Genomic DNA, 16,752 nt, shown 5'->3' with positions numbered 1-16,752 from the left:
GCCAATAGAATAGCTGCTGCACACACTTTAGTACATAAAACCTATTTTCCTGATCAATTACGGTGTTGCTATAATTTACTGGGCGTTAGAAGAGCTGTCAAAAATAAAAATGTGAAGCCAATTTATTACAGTCCTCGGTGGTAAGGTCTCAAAATAAAGCTAATTGTCAAAAATTAAATAATTGCAGTTTATATCCGAGATGTATTAATAATAGTAATAATGGTTTCCATCTTAGGCCGTATCCGTGTCAAGTCTTCTACCCGCTAGTTCTCAGTCTGGAACTTAACACTGGAATAGCAGAACTTTTTAACATTTTTCTCCCCTCACCCACTACCAGTAAGGCTATGTTCAGCTCTCCATTCATCTGTTCTATTATCGAACAGAACGAAAATAAAATGATGTTCCGAATCTGACAGAATGGCAGAATCCGATGGCTCCTAACGGAATCTATTGACTTTAGCCCCTTCCACCCCCAGGACATAAACTTACACCCTGGCATGGAAGGGGTTCGTGTAAACTAATGTAAACTTATGTCCTGTAGATGGCAAGGGCTCAGAAGCTGAGGATGCACCATTCATAGCGGATGCCATCTGTGACTGACAGCTGCAACAGCGAGGATCAGTGAGAACAGTGTTCATAGAGGGAGGGGGGTCCGTGACATCATTGGCCCTCCACCATTTGAGCATGTAAGGCTGATCACTTGCTTGGTATGGCAACCAGACACAAGACAATGGCATCCTGGTATGCCATGGCCTGTGACTGCTAAGAATAGCAATAATACATTGCAGTACAGAAGTACTGCAATGTATTATCAGTGCAATGATAGTATCACAGGTTGAAGTCCCTTATAGGATCATAAAAAAATATAAAATAAAAACAGAATAAAGATAAAAACATGTAGAAAAAAAGTAAAAGAAAACTGTTTTGCGCACTTATTATTCCTAGTTTAAAAAGTTTTTTAAACATTTAAAACCCCCAAATTCGGTATTGTTGCATCTCTTACAACCCATAAACTGAACACACATTTTATCCAGCATGGCAAATGCTACATTTAGGGGGTCTTCACACTGGCGATTTTCTCGCGATGCGAGGTTAGAGTGAAAATGCATGATTATGAAACCGATGATTTTCAATAGTTTCATTCTCATTCGCGATGTTTTCACTCCTGCGTCGCTGCGTGAAAAAGAAATCGCAGCATGCCTTTTCTTTTTGCGATATTCGCCCATTGTTTTCAAAAAGGATTTAATTTGCTCTTGCTTGTTTTAACCCCTTGAGTGGCGGGTTTCCTACCACCCTGTCGTGCCCACCAGGGCAGGTTTTTTAAAATGGTCTAATCATTGAATTTCAACTAGTTTTGCAGTTGCGTCTCAAGAGCCATAACTTTTTCATTTTTTCCATTGACATGGCCATATAAGGGCTTGTTTTTTGCGGGACAAGTTGTGATTTTTTAAACAGGGGGGAGGAAAAAAAGAAATGGGGAAAAAAGAAAAAAAGGGGCCATGTCATTAAGGGGTTAAATAATGTATTAACTTCCTTCTCTGGGTCATTACGACGCATGGATACCACATGTGTGATTGTATTTTTGATTTTTTACAAAGTAAAGGGAGACAAGTGTTTTTTTAATAATTTTTTAAATAATTTTTTTCCTTTTTTTTTTTTATTTTTTTTACATTTTTTTTTTGTCCCTTTAGGGGACTTCCACAGGGACCCATCAGGACCCCTGATCACATTCTGGGGGTCCGATGGTGACAGCCCTTTACATGCTGCAGTGACAGCCCTTTACATGCTGCAGTCACATAGACTGCAGCATGTAAAGGGTTAACACAGCAGAGATCGGAGGTTTTCTCTGATCTCTGCTGTAAGAGCAGGTACCTAGCTGTCCTCTGACAGCTAACAACCAGCTCTCCCTGCCACAGAGACCATCGGCTTGCTTCTGACAAGCCGATGGTCTCTATGGCAACCTGTAAACAAAGCAGGAGGTTGCCGACATGTCGGCAATATCTTCTGCTGGTTTTTCAAAGCCCTTGCACTGCTCTGTGTGGGTCTGTGCAGGCAGAGCACACTGTCACAGCTTGTGGCATTGTGCTCTGCAGCTCCCATAGTGATACATAGCCCGGAAATCTTCCGGGCTATGTTGCTATGAGCAGTGGAGCTCGTCCCCGGAAATTTTCCGGGCGTGCCACTCAAGGGGTTAAACAGCTGGACGATATTATCGCTATAATTTTAGCAAAATCTAAACTGATTTTTGGCGAAAATCGTAGGGAAATCTAGTTTTGGTGTAAAAGCTTGCATATCAACAGAGGTTAAACAGGGTTCTTTTGGAGGGAGCAGAGAAAGAAGCTGCATCACATTTATATGCATGTACAAAATGTGGTCTGTACATTGGGAGAGGGGATATTTCTGCTGCTGTCAACGCATATAACAGCAAAGCAGACAGACAATCTACTCTTTGCAGTTCTCTATTTGTGGCTTCACACGTTGTTCAAAGTCGCCAGTCAGGCCAATACAAATTGTTTGCAGACCTTATGCCAAAGAGGGACAGTGCACAAATAAACAAGCTATACTCTGGCGCCTTCTGTTCTCACATATTGTACCTCCCAGGGATTGCAGCTTATTTAGTTGGCGGTGGTGTTTTGTGTTAATATAAAAAAGAAAACCAAACAGGGAAACAGGAAATGCACACAGTGCGTGTCAGCAGCCTCAGACATCAAAGTTGGCAGTCCGGCCACTGCGAATTATTTGCAGGCCTTACACAGCTAGAAGTGGCTTTCTACTACAGTAACTACAAACTTAGCTGATAAATTACATAAAAGTACACTAAAAAGTAAACCAAAAAAATTAATAAATAAATAGTAAGGAAACATGAAGAAAGCAAAGGGGTAGGGAATGTGTTGTTGGTGGTGGTGAAGGTGGTAGAGGATGGGTCAAGTTGGCGCTTTAAATGGTTTCCACTGAAGCAACAGCTCCACATTCTTCAAGAGGTGAGGAAAGCCCGCTGCCAGTCCTTAGAAGTACTTATGCCCATTCGTTACATCCACAGCACGCAGAACAGGTCGTAGAGTGGATGGCATAGCATGCCTCAAATACCACCACCTCCTCATCCTCACAGTCGCAGGGACACAGCAGTCAGTCTGGACCAGTTGGCCATGGGCATCGCGCCTCTACTTCACCCTTAGCTAAATCCCCCGCACCCTCCAAAGCAATCTAGTCTGAGGAGCTATTTGATCATTCAGTGTCATGGATGTCAATAGGACAGTCCACACAACCAGAGGGAGAAGACAAAAACATTGAATGCACTGATGCCCAACCATTTTGTTCCTCTGAAGAGGAAGAGGAGGATGGGTCAGTGCGTACAGTCAGCCCTCCACAGGCAATGTATACTCAGGTGATGTGGAAACGGAGGTGCCAGCTCCCGGTGTGCACTGTGATATAGAGTTCACTCAGGAGGAGAAGGATGATGAAGAGGAAGAGGAGGTGGAAGATGATGAGATGCTTGACCCAACATGGACAAATAGGGAAAGTTATGATAGATGCTTGCAGGGTAAAAAGAAGAGGCGGATGTTGTGCGGCAGCACCGTGCTACAACAGGGAATAGGGTTTCACAGACAAATATAAGGACTCTACTGTCACCATCTGCTACTACTAGTTGTAGCAGCACCAACATCAGACCAAAGCTACAGTAGGTCTGTTCTCAGGACTTGTGCAGTCTGAGAATTCTTTGAAACCGTACATGATGACCGAAGAGCGGTCATCTGTAATAATGTTAACAACCTCAACACAACGTGTATGAACAGCCACATGAACTCCCACCACCCGCTGCCTTGGAGAGCCCACCTGGGCCACAGGGCAACGAGTCAGCCTCATCCTGCTCCCTCTTCCACTACTGTAGTTGCCTCTCCCTCCTTCTCCCTCCCTGGTCATGTAGTAGCTTCTGGGCACAGAGGCAGTTTTGTGTAGGGGCAGTAGTACATCTGCTTCAGGCCTCTCCTCCGCAATTGACTGCGGGCTTCAGATCCAGGAAATGGAAAACAGAAGTTGAGCCGCCACCATTGCCACCACCTTCACCAACATTGATATCTACTCCATCTTCCAGTGTGTACCGGGTCAGCAGCCAGCCCTCCGTCCCCCAGATATGGGAAGGTAAAAAAAAAATGCCACCCAACCATCCATGAGCACAGAGCCTGAGCACAGCTACTTGTAATGGAAATTCTGACCTTCAGGCTAGTGGACACAGACAGCTTCCACTTAGGGATCAATGGGTTCCATCCAGTCTCCATCAAGGTTTTCAGTATTTTTCTGCGATTAGCTGTACAGTGTTATCCCTTGAGCAGACAAAAGTCTGAACACAACATAAAGACGTTTGTCTGGCCGGACTGCAGAGTTTACGGAACCGAACTATCACCATCATAGATTGTTAGCCTTCTATCAAGCATCTTTGGGCGGGCTGTTATCATTTTGTCATCCCTACTGTAAAAGTTCCAGCTCTTGCTGTGAGGACTCCCTGGCGAGGTTTCAGGGTTGGGGCACACTGCTTTAAGAGGTCAGATATTGACTTACAGGTAGGTTATCTATTTTTCATACTCTTTACGCATGAAGGTAACACAAAGTTTGGCATAAAAGTTGTATTATTTAGAAAGCTTTTCAATATCCAAATTCAACTTAAGTTCCACAATTGTTTTTAACACAGCTACATGACTGGAAACCGCTTCCTTCCGCCGAGTCTCTTGCATCAGTTTACTTGAGGTTCTTAGGACAAGAGATTGTCTACCATGACTTGAAGAAGAACAGTCTAGAGACTATTATCAAGGTAAGTTTAGTAATTGGGGGTCCCCATCAGAATCCTGTTTATTGATCCCCAACTAAGAGCTGCATCCAGTGTGTCCAGGGTTGGAGACCTCTCCCCTACTGTATATTAGCCATACAAGCAGAAACCCCCTTTCTGGGAAAACCTATCTCATCCATGGCCCATCATTATCAATAAGTGCTTTGTAAAACTGCAGCAAAAGCAGGGCTTACCATCTTGAGAATGGGTTGGATTTGTCCCAAAGTCCACACAAAAACCAGCATATGGAAATCAGTCTTAATAAGACCCATGTGGCGAAGAGTGATATGGCAGCAGAAATGCAGGCCTAAGCTCTCGCTCATGACCTGAAGGTTGCTAGTTCAATCCCCGCATGATTCATGGGGCCGGCTCAAGGTTGACTCATCCTTCCGAGGTCGGTAAAATGAGCACCCGGCTTGCTGGGGGGTAATAAAAAGAATACTTGAAAGCACTGCAGAATAATTTGCTATACAAATAACAAAACTTAATAAATTCCTCCCATAGTGCCGTAGTGATAGGTCATAAAATGCTTTCAAGAGTAAAAGCTATCAGGTCTGCACATGTGGATGAACACAAAATCATAACAGGGCTCCTTCTGGTGCTGGTTAACTCTATTAGGCCCTTTTACATGTGTAAAAGCACAGGAGCGATTATCGTTGGTATGACTGTCAGGTGTCCGACAGTCGTACCATGTAAAAGGGCCCTTAGGTTAGCAGGACTTGGTGCTTTAAAAGCACCTGTCATGCCCTCATGTCAGCAGGGCCAGCTGCATATCTCTACAATCATGGCCTCATTGACTCTATTGCAGCCTTTCTTTTGTTCATATTGACCTCCAGTCTTCTGTATGGGATCTTCTTAGATTTGCTTCACACAATGGTGCCCCTTCTGGTGTAGTTAACCCCACTTCACTCTTAGTTAACCATTCAGGATAGGAAGACTTGGTGCTTTATGAGTGTCTGTCATGTCTTCGGGTCATCAGGGCTGGCTGCATAGCTTTGCAACCATGGCCCTACCGACTCTATTGCCGCCTTTCTTTTGCTCATACTCCCCTCCATTCTTCTGTATGGGTTCTTCTTAGATTTATTTCCAAGATCTGTGAATGTGTGAAGTTGGCCGTCCAAATTGCTTGCTGTCAATCAAGTCAGATGGCAACCATTGACAGTGAGTGGTGGGGACCTCCTACTTGACACATTCACAGTGCTGAATCTAAGAAGAATCTATTCACGGGAGCCAAGTCTAAGAAGAGCTAATAATGCAGAATGGGGTGAGTATAAACAAAAGAGAGACCTTGTTGGAGTCAGTGGGATCGCAGCTGCAAAGCTGTACAGCCAGTATGTTGACATGGAGGCATGGTGGATCTTCTGTAAGTTCGCCCTTCATCTCCTTACCATGATCCATCAATCAATATCAGTAGAGAAGGGATGCAAGCAGTTAGTCCTGGGTCCCATCTATCCAGGGGCCTCCTAGTAGCTGTATGGGCTGCCTCCATAGTCCATGCCATAATATATCAGGGTAGGTTCACAACTCTTTGTTACTGGCCCTGGAAAGACCACCACATGTCGAAGGTCATTTTCTGCAAAAAATGTGTAAATTGTGTTTATAGATTAATTGTCTCTTTTGTGTAGTTTCTTCCCAGTGGCAAGTACGCTACATTAAGGTCCGCCGTGAACGCTCTTCAGAATGGTGTGGATATTAATTGGTCTAAACCCTTACTATCAAGTGAAAATCGCCTTCTTGTACCAACATGTGTGGGTTTTCCACTGGAAACCAGCTTGTATTACTCATCGCTTACAAGGACGCAGCTACAAGGTACAACCAGTGACTCTACCAGTATTGATGGTCGGACCCCCTACAAATTGCTGTTATTGCCAGAAGTACAGACTGGCCATTGGTCAGGACCAGCAGTGTCACTGCAGCTAAATAACAAGGCGACTGCTGAGATTAACTGCCCATCTATGACATACACAGATGAGCCAGGTCCTTCAGAGCAGCTCGCCATTGTGACTGATCCCAGGGAGAGAAGGTGCCCTGCTATCACTACCAGATGCCCTAACACACCTTAGTTCTAGGAAAACAATGTTGACCCAAGATCCCAGAAATAGGAACTTCTCAAATACAATGCTGTCGAAAAGTTTTAGGCAAATGGGAAAAATGCTTGAAAGCAAGAATGATTTCCAAAATTGAAGTGTTTGTCATCTAGGTTTGTCAAATTAACAAAATACAAAGTCACTGAACAAAAGAGGAATGTAAATCCCATCAGTATTTGGTGTGACGCCCTTTACCTCCACAACAGCATCAGATCTTCTAGGGACACTTGCACGCAATTTCTGAAGGAACTCGGCAAGGAGGTTCTTCCAGACATCTTGGAGAACTAGGCCCAGATCTTCTGTGGATGTCGGCTCGCTCCAGTCCTTCTGTCTCTTCATGTAATCCCAGACAGACTGGATGATGTGAGATCCGGGCTCTGTGGGGTCGTATCATCACTTCCGAGACTCGTTCTTCTTTACACTGAAGATGGTTTTTATTGATATGGACTGGATGATGAGGGGTTTTTGTAATGTTGCAGAATGAATTTGGAGTTAATCAGACGCCTCCCTGATGGTATTACATGATGGATAAGTATCTGCCTGTAATCTCAGCATTAAAGCTCTTACCCAATTGCGTTTTTTTAACGATGCGATATCGCTGCGTTTTTTTAACGTGAATGTCAATGGGACTTTTTAATGTTAAAAACCCCTCGCAGGTTGGTGCTTCTGCAATTTTTGTGCGATGCGTTTTTAACATTAGAAAGTCCCATTGACAATCGCGTGAAAAAAACGCAGCGATATCGCGTGAAAAAATGCGCAAGGCAAATGCAAGTGGGTGTTCACCCTTATAAAGGGCACATTAAATCCTGACCAATTCACCAACTCCACTTGCTGAAATGCAGACCCAAACTTACAAGGAACCACCGCCATGCTTCACTGCTGCCTGCAGACACTCATTATTGTACCGCTCTCCACCATGCTTCACTGCTGCCTGCAGACACTCATTATTGTACCGCTCTCCACCATGCTTCACTGCTGCCTGCAGGCACTCATTATTGTACTGCTCTCCACCATGCTTCACTGCTGCCTGCAGACACTCATTATTCTAATGCTCTCCACCATGCTTCACTGCTGCCTGCAGACACTCATTATTGTACTGCTCTCCACTATGCTTCACTGCTGCCTGCAGACACTCATTATTGTACCGCTCTCCACCATGCTTCACTGCTGCCTGCAGACACTCATTATTGTACTGCTCTCCACCATGCTTCACTGCTGCCTGCAGACACTCATTATTGTACTGCTCTCCACTATGCTTCACTGCTGCCTGCAGACACTCATTATTGTACCGCTCTCCACCATGCTTCACTGCTGCCTGCAGACACTCATTATTGTACTGCTCTCCACCATGCTTCACTGCTGCCTGCAGACACTCATTATTGTACTGCTCTCCACTATGGTTTACTGCTGCCTGCAGACACTCATTATTCTACTGCTCTCCACCATGTTTCACTGCTGCCTGCAGACACTCATTATTGTACCGCTATCCATCATGTTTCACTGCTACCTGCAGACACTCATTATTGTGCTGCTCTCCCAGCATGCTTCACTGCTGCCTGCAGAAACTCATTATTGTACTGCTCTCCACCATGCCTCACTACTGCCTGTGGACATTCATTATCGTACCGCTGTCCACCATGCTTCACTGCTGCCTGCAGGCACTTATTGTATCGGTCTCCACTATGCTTCACTGCTGCCTGCAGGCACTTATTGTATCGGTCTCCACCATGCTTCACTGCTGCCTGCAGACACTCATTATTGTACCACTCTACATCATGCTTCACTGCTGCCTGCAGACACTCATTATTGTACCGCTCTCCAACATGCTTCACTGCTGCCTGCAGACACTCATTATTGTACTGCCCTCCAGCACTTTGGTGAACAAACCATCTTCTGTTACAGCAAAATATTTCAGATGTTGACTCATCAGTCTAGAGCACCCGCTGCTATTTATCTGCACCCCAGTTCTTGTGTTTTCGTACATAGTTGAGTCACTTGGCCTTGTTTCTACATGGAAGGTTTGGCTTTTTTCTTTCATGAAGACCACATCTGTTCAGACTTCTCCAAACAGTAGTTGGGTGTACCTGGGTCCCACTAGTTTCTGCCAGTTCTGAGCTGATGCCTTTCCTGGATATCTTCCGATTTCGAAGGGAAGTAGGCATGATTGGTCCTTTATCTGCTGCACTACATTTCACTTGCACAATCACTGCATCTACGGTTTTCAATGTTGCCCGTTTCTTTGTACTTCTTCAAAAGACTTTGAACAGCACAGCTCGAAACCCCAGTCTGCATTGAAATCTTTGCCTGGGAGAAACCTCGCTAATGCTGTATAACTACCTTGTGTCTTGTTGTTTTGCTCAATCTTGTCATGGTGTATGACCTGTGAAATGAAACTGTCTTCCACAACCTCACCTTTGTAGCAGAGTTTGGCTGTTCTTTACCCAGTTTTAAGCCATCTACACAGCTGCTTCTTTTTTAGTTAATGACTGTGTTTCAACCTGCATATGAGAATAATAATTATCGAATGTTTGGTATAATTGGTTAATCATACCAATATTGGGAAGGTAAAGGGCGGTCACACCAAATATTGATATGATTTACATTTCACTTAGCATTTTGCTAATTGACAAACCAAGACTACAAACCCATCTATTTTTAAAAGCATTCTTACTTTGAAGCATTTTCCCACCTGCCTAGAACCTTTCCATAGTACTGTATGCCAGAAAATAGGGCCTGCTGTAACTTGTGTGAGTTTGCAAACCAAAGGGGTCTATGCAAGGTGCACACATCTGCCAGCATGGGCATGTGCTAAGCGCAGTGCATACCTGTGAACACCTGCAATGTGTTAGGATAATTAGCATTTTTAATCAGGGCAGGATGATTTCCTCACCCATGTGAATAAGTGCAAATATGTCCTGTATTTGCGTTGGCACCAGCATAAAATACAATCATTCACTGTGCAAAATAATTGCACAAGAGCGAGTATATTGTGTAACACACTCGCCTGTCAAAGCCATATTTGCACTAGGGATTGAGGGGAAACCAGAGTTGGCATGGGACAGACGGCACAGGCAGAGAGAGGGATGAGAAACCAGGGCAGAATCTGCAGAGGGCGGAGGGGGAGACACAATGTCAGGGTAAAGTGAGAAGAGAGACCCAAGGCAGACTGTAGGAGAGGAGAAGGGATCATCCACAGAGCAGAGAGGAGATCATACAGGGCTTGTAATAGAAGGATGGGAATGAAGTTATGTAGATACAGTTGTGCTAGTGAAGGCAGCAGCATCCTGGACACACAGACCTCATATCAGCATGCATTACTGGGAAGGACAAGAATCTGGGAAAAGTCGGAAAGCAGGAGCAGCTTGCGAACAGCATATGGAGGGGTCTGAGAATGAACAAAGGAATGCAGATTGCAGTCTGAAACTCATCAATATAATATGTGTGAACACCATTGCTCCCTTGTCATCTATGTCCGCAGCCATTGAATGTATTATCATACGTTTCTTCTCATTACAGTCCAAACTCACATCACTCCTGAGCCAACAGACCCAAGTTTTATCCAGTTACTTCAATCCAACCTCAACCTGAAATCTAAGTTTTCCATAAGGTATCTAGCGTGCAGCATTCTGTTCCACACCGTATCACCGCCGTAGTGATAAGGACAGATCTAGAGATGTGCACATCCGTAGAAGAAGTCCAGCGCATCAAGGGTGGAGGAAAGCCTTCAAAGTTTAATAACAGTTTTTAAATTTGGAACCCAGGTGACTGTTACCTGTACGAGCCATCATGTCACATGTACAGTATCTAGGTTCCTTTTAACCCTTTAAGGACCAAACACGGTAAATATGTGGTTGTTAGTTCTGGACTTTAATCCTGGCCAATAGCAAAAGTATGGCATGGGATTGAATCTCCTGCAATCAATCAGGAGCAGATCGGGTCCTCGGCTGTTAGTTACAACTGAGGACCCTTTGGAGAAGGTAGAGGCGTTTTTTAACTGCTTCTACCTTCTCCTTTACAGACTACATAGCGCTCAATGTGCACTATGTAGTGAGGAGAGAATGGAGAAGTGTTACTTCCACTATTCAAGTAGGCGATCACATGACCGCCAAGTGCCCCCTGCCACATCAGAGCTGCAGGGTCCTAGCAGACCTAGATCAGCTCTCTTAGTGACTACTCTAAACAATAGCCCTACATGTTACAGGAAAAAATGCATCAAAAATAATTTTGGTAGTTGGCAAAAAAAGGGCAGTAAAACCACCACATGGGTGAAATCCCTAAAAAGTGTCTGGTCCTTTAGGGGCAGAACATCCAGGTACTTAAAGGGTTAAAAATGCTATCTAAATTTTATTCCATCCTTGATGCGCTGAATGTTCCATACAGTTGTGCACTCGCCCCCCACGGTTGGAGGGGCTTCCTGTGTGCGCTCAGGCTGGAGGCTTCTTCCTGTGGTGCTGGCTTATCCCTGCAGATCAATATCATTCTATGCAATGCTTTTTCATAGGGAAGAGAATTCTAAAATTTGGGGGGGAAAGGAGGGTTGTACACTTTTGGGTCTAGGCGCTGAACTGTTTTTGTAGCGGGGTGGCCGGGATGCCAGACAGAACAAGGTCAATCAGAGACGAGCAGGTCATAATTAAACTTCCGGGTTGCCTTTATATGGTGCAGCTCTAGTGGCCAATACATGGTACCTATCCATAGATGGTGCCTACCCATAGTTTGACCCAGATCTTCACACCACACTAGTTGTTTGTGAAGCCCCCAGTTTGTTGACCAATTTCATTCTATGACATTGGCTAGTTTTGACATTTTTAAGTAGTAAATGCCCCCTTGTAGTGTGTTTTGGTGTCCGTACTTCTCTCTTCTCTGACTTGGGATTTTGCTTTTTCTGCACCTTTCTGACACTGTGCTATCCCTGGCTTGATGACTACACGGTTTCAGTTGATGCACTATGGTTTTTGCAGCTTCGGTCCCACCAATGTTACTTGTATACTCAATGACCTCAAGTCCTGGGGCCAGCTGAGTACTAGACGAAAGTCACAATAAAATGGGGTCCTACAAGTGAAATGTAGTACCCCCTGCATTTTGAATGGATCACAGGCGCAGGCTCTCTGCACCAGGGCATTGAGAGATTAAAGGGGTTGTACCAAGATTGACTTTTATAACCTATCCATAGTGTAGGCGATGAAAGTCTGATCGGTGGGGGTCTCACATCAATCCCAAGGATGGGTTCTGTGTCCCCTCTTTTCCTCACTGTGGGCTTGCTGTAACCCCTGGAGGGAGGAAGAGATTTAATGGAGCAGCAGTCGAGCATTCCTCTTCGACGGGACTCCCGGAGGTAGTCGAGGGCTTGTACTTGTCTAGTTTCATCAGCCCCATTGAAATAAAAGGAGCAGCGCTGCATTTGTGTCCATCGCAGGTTATACCAAGATTACAAGTTATGCCCGATCCGCAATTTTTTTTTGAGTTCCATAGAGAATAATGGGTGATATCACCCAAAAATAGTCAGAGAGGAAAATTGTCCATGTAAACTAACCCATTTAAAATAATGGTTTCTTTTCACATGTGACGTCTGTGCATCTCGCCCGTCTAATTACACCCTTAGAAGATCTTCGGTGGGGGATTCTGGCAGGTTTGCAGGAGCGTCCAGTACTACAAGGTGGAAATAATCTTACTATTTCCTGTTTTTCCCCACCTTGCAGCATGGCCAAGGACATTGTGTTCACCATCGGAGTGAACAGCGATCTCATCCAGGCTGGGATGGAACTCCGAACAAAAGTCAACATGGATCTTCCCGGGAGGGTGGAAGCTTCTGTGAATGTGGATCAAAAGCACTTCAGAATAGATTACATTCCAGTTCAGCAAGAGAATGAAGTTCTGTCTATAAGGTGGGTCACGCTTTATGTGCGAGCAGCTGAATCCGGATAAGGGCGGCTTCACACAAACACATTTGCGCATCGTATTGTGTATGCAGTTAATAGAACCCATTGACTTTAACCCTTTGCAATCCAATTTTAGATTCAGGGTTTCCTAGTGGGCTTTCTCTTTCTGTCATTATACTATGGCGCTATCTGCTGGCTAGAGCCAGTATTGCGGTATGGGACATGCTGGAGAGGCCCCCAACAACAGAGCGGCCAGTAATATACAGTAAGAATACCCTGCCGGACGTCTTCCAACATTGGAGCTGCACAGCCTTCAATCGGAATGTCTTCAGACGTCAGACAGTGGATTGGAAAGGGTTAATGGCTTCGTTCACATGTTCATATTTTTTCCCGCAATGTTCAGTCACCTGAAAAAAAAGTAATATGTCCTATTTTGGAGTGCATTACGCACCTCAGTAGGCCATTGACGTGAATGTGCAGGAAACCCGTCTGTGTATTTGTGCCAAAAAAAACCACAGGAATGGCCGAAATACACAGGCAATTGCGATTTTCAGTGGCGTAAACTCTTAACGGCTCATTCACGCGAGTGTATGTCCCCCCCATTTACACGTGTATTTTTTCACGCATGTAAAATATGCCGGACATAGCTAATACGCATGTATATATATATTTGTCACATATGTTAAATCCCTAGAGCCTATATTGGTGCATATTATACGCCCAACTAGGGCGTGCCATGTTTCTTTTCCACGCGTGTGCGTGACCCATTAGAAATCAATAGGCTTTTAGCAACACATACTACATGCGTTAAAAAGAAGCACATAAAACATGGGTGACATAAGCCCATGTGAGTGAGCCCTAAGACATAATGGTGAGGGCTTAAACAGATGAATGTGTGTGCGCATGAAAATCACGCCCGCAAAATGCGATGAGGCAAAACCATTGATTTCAATGCATTCGTTCACACAAGCGTGTTTTTTTCTTGCGCAGATTTTTTATATATTTGAGAACAGATTGGTCCTGCCATATCTTTCTGTCTTTTTTTGTGTGCGTAATAGGATTCAGAAGGCGAGCACCCACTGGCGTTTTTTTACCTGCGTTTTGCGTTTTGCGTTTTTCCTGCACAGGCATAGAGATAACATGTGTTCCTGTCCACTGGCGTTTTTTTTGCGTTGCGTTTGCGTTTTTAACATAGGAACTGTCAGTTGCATATGTGTCCTTATTTTTCTCCTAATGCACCCATGAAAGTCAATGGAAATTAATGGAAAAGCCGCGAAAACGCTGCGTTTTTTCCCGCGGAAAACGCAAACGCCAGTGGGTGCTCGCCCTTAAACAGTTAAAAAACGAAGACTTATAACTGGTTCATGCGCAAATATGTTCTATTGCGATGAGCATTTTTGCGTTCGCCTGTTTAAGCCCTAACTGCAAGCTCAGACTACATCAGCCTGTAATAGAGACCCCCACCTCACAATCAGCAGCCCCTCATTGTAGCGCACGGAGAACCCCTCACATCCTCCACCAGGCAACCGCTACTATGAATCACCAGAAGCGGCGCATCACCTACCTGGCGGCTGCAGCGATTGGTAGCGTTTGCCGGATGGGGGCTCTGCGTGCTGCTGTGAGGGGCTGCTGATTGCAAGTTGACAGGAGCCGAAGGCTGCAATGAGCTGCGGATCTGCAGCTGATCTCGAGTCAATATCCACAGCAATGGAAAATCCACAGAAATTCCACAGCATATCCGCTACATGTGAATGTACCCTTAGGGTGACTACCCACTACACTTTTTTTTCACTGCGAAATTCGCAGCATTTTTTTTTCTGCAGGGGTCTATGACACTTGTAATGTTAAAATCGCAATCGCCCAAAATCGCGATTTTGCGGTAAATTGCGATTTTGCGCGATTGCAATTTTAACATTACAGGTCCCATAGACCCCTGCAGAAAAAAAAAGGCTGCGAATTTCGCAGTGAAAAAAAAACTGTAGTGGGTAGTCACCCTAAAGGGCGTCTTCAGACGGGCGCATGCGCAAATATGCTCAGCGCTACGGAGCGTATTTGCTCATGTAACAGTCAAATGTCTTTTTTTTTAACTGTTTAAACTTCGCTCTATTACGCACAAAATAACAAAAAGCAGAAAGATCGCCGCTGCGTATCTTTTATCGCAAGTATAAAAACGACATGAAAAATAGGGCTTTTTTTTGGAATATCACGCGAGAAACACGGCTATGAAAGCTAAATGATTACAACTAGCAGCCTTGCTTCGTCACGTTTCGCGGGTGGGATTTTCATGCCCATAAATCTTCCTGCGAACACGGTCACCTGTTTGAGCCCTAAAGCCTGGCTCTCACCAGCGTATGATTACCGCGTACTATCACGTACATTGCCATGTGCCGTTCCACTCACATTTAAGAGTAGGAATTATGTAATACATAGGCGCAAAAAAAAAAGAGCTGCATTTTCTTGTTTTGCGTGACATTCCGCACGGGAGAGGCTATTGTTCTTATGGGCGTATAATCAACGCTGCCCATGCGCAATTACAATGACCATGGCGAAGCAACAACGGACATGTAAGCCTAGTCTAAGGACACTCCTACACGCGGCATCGGAAAAGTTGCGATTTTTGTCACGCCGTTTCACCATGATTTCTATCACCATTTTCAAACACAGTCCACTGCGTTCAACAGCGCTTTATAACACACCCCATCATTGCGAAGGGTTATAAGGTGCGTTAAAAAGTGCAAAAGCGCGCCAAGATAGAGCAGAGAGCGCTCGAAAATTGCGGAGTTAAAAAACGCTGCGTTCGAGCGCAGGTCTGCAAGACCCTATTGCAATCAGTAGGAGCGTTGGACCGCGATTACCGTGGCGTTCAAACCGCGGCCGTAATTGTGCATTTGTGAGAGCGGCCTTAGGCACAAACAGGGGCAGAGGGACTTGGGTGAAGAATAGGCACAGCTGCGAGGAAGGCATTTATACAGCAGCTGCTCCTCAGTAGAAACAATGTTGCAAACTGCTACAAAAAGTTTACAAACAGCATAAACAAGTCAAAAGAAACAAAAGTCTATTTGTTACAAGTCATCCAAACATTTCTTCACGATCAGCAATGTAATATTTTATGTGCAGGTCAAAGGCATTCGCTGTAACAAGAAATGGGGAGGATTTAGCTGCTGCTAAAATGACTCCTGTTGTAGCTGCTGGAACAGAACCAAATGTACTGAAACAGACCTTTAATCCAAGAGACTTGTCAGCGGGGGACACGCCAAGGACCGAGGTAAAGAGAATTCACTATCATCCCAGAAATGTACTTTTCACCGCTGGGATTCACTCTGCCTCATAGAAAAATATCGAATCCTGCTTTTTCGAGCTCGCCTGCAGTTAATCATATGTATATTGCTCAGACTGGGATCAAGGCGGCGGCGCTACGAAGAGCAAAGCAAACATTTTTACAGCGCATTTCCACATATCTGGTGATTTAGGACACGCCAGCGCTAGGGATGAGCCGCCCTGCAAGCGGTGATGGAGTACCGCCGTGAGCAATTGTTCATGATTTGCAATGGTGCCATTGTCTCAGGGACTTCCATTTATTCAATTTTGCACTTGGTTTACCCGTAACTTGACTAGAACTATTTGCTGCATCCTTAAAGAAGGCGAGTCATCTCGCCCGACACCGGTGCTTTATAAATACTTGGATTTTATAAGGAACTAAAATTATGAAGCAATTTTTTACCCAAATTCTGCATTGTGCAGTCCCTCTGTTATTCCTCCTGGAAATGCGTTAATAAATTGACAACTGGGGGGGACAGAAGAGATTACAGTCTATGAGGGAATAGGAGGGACAGAAGAGATTACAGTCTATGAGGAAATAGGGGGACAGAAGAGATTACAGTCTATGAGGGAATAGGGGGACAGAAGAGATTACAGTCTATGAGGAAATAGGGGGACACAAGAACTTACAGTCTATGGGGTAATA

At 44.7% G+C, this 16,752-nt stretch overlaps 1 protein-coding gene across 1 annotated transcript in view; it reads left to right on the top strand.

Moving 5' to 3' along the window:
- LOC136620322 (vitellogenin-1-like) overlaps positions 1-16,752 on the top strand; it is a 142,186-nt gene that overhangs the window by 74,829 nt on the left and 50,605 nt on the right. The window contains exons 16-20 of the mRNA XM_066595019.1: positions 4,688-4,807; positions 6,448-6,631; positions 10,426-10,516; positions 12,609-12,794; positions 15,906-16,053. Coding sequence (XP_066451116.1) covers positions 4,688-4,807; positions 6,448-6,631; positions 10,426-10,516; positions 12,609-12,794; positions 15,906-16,053 — 729 coding nt within the window. The remainder of the gene's footprint in view (positions 1-4,687; positions 4,808-6,447; positions 6,632-10,425; positions 10,517-12,608; positions 12,795-15,905; positions 16,054-16,752) is intronic.

Source organism: Eleutherodactylus coqui, chromosome 3 (genome assembly GCF_035609145.1).
Source record: "Eleutherodactylus coqui strain aEleCoq1 chromosome 3, aEleCoq1.hap1, whole genome shotgun sequence".
NCBI classification, from domain to species: Eukaryota; Metazoa; Chordata; class Amphibia; order Anura; family Eleutherodactylidae; genus Eleutherodactylus; species Eleutherodactylus coqui.
The sequence above is the reverse complement of the archived record's forward strand: the minus strand, read 5'-3'. Positions and strand labels throughout refer to the sequence as shown.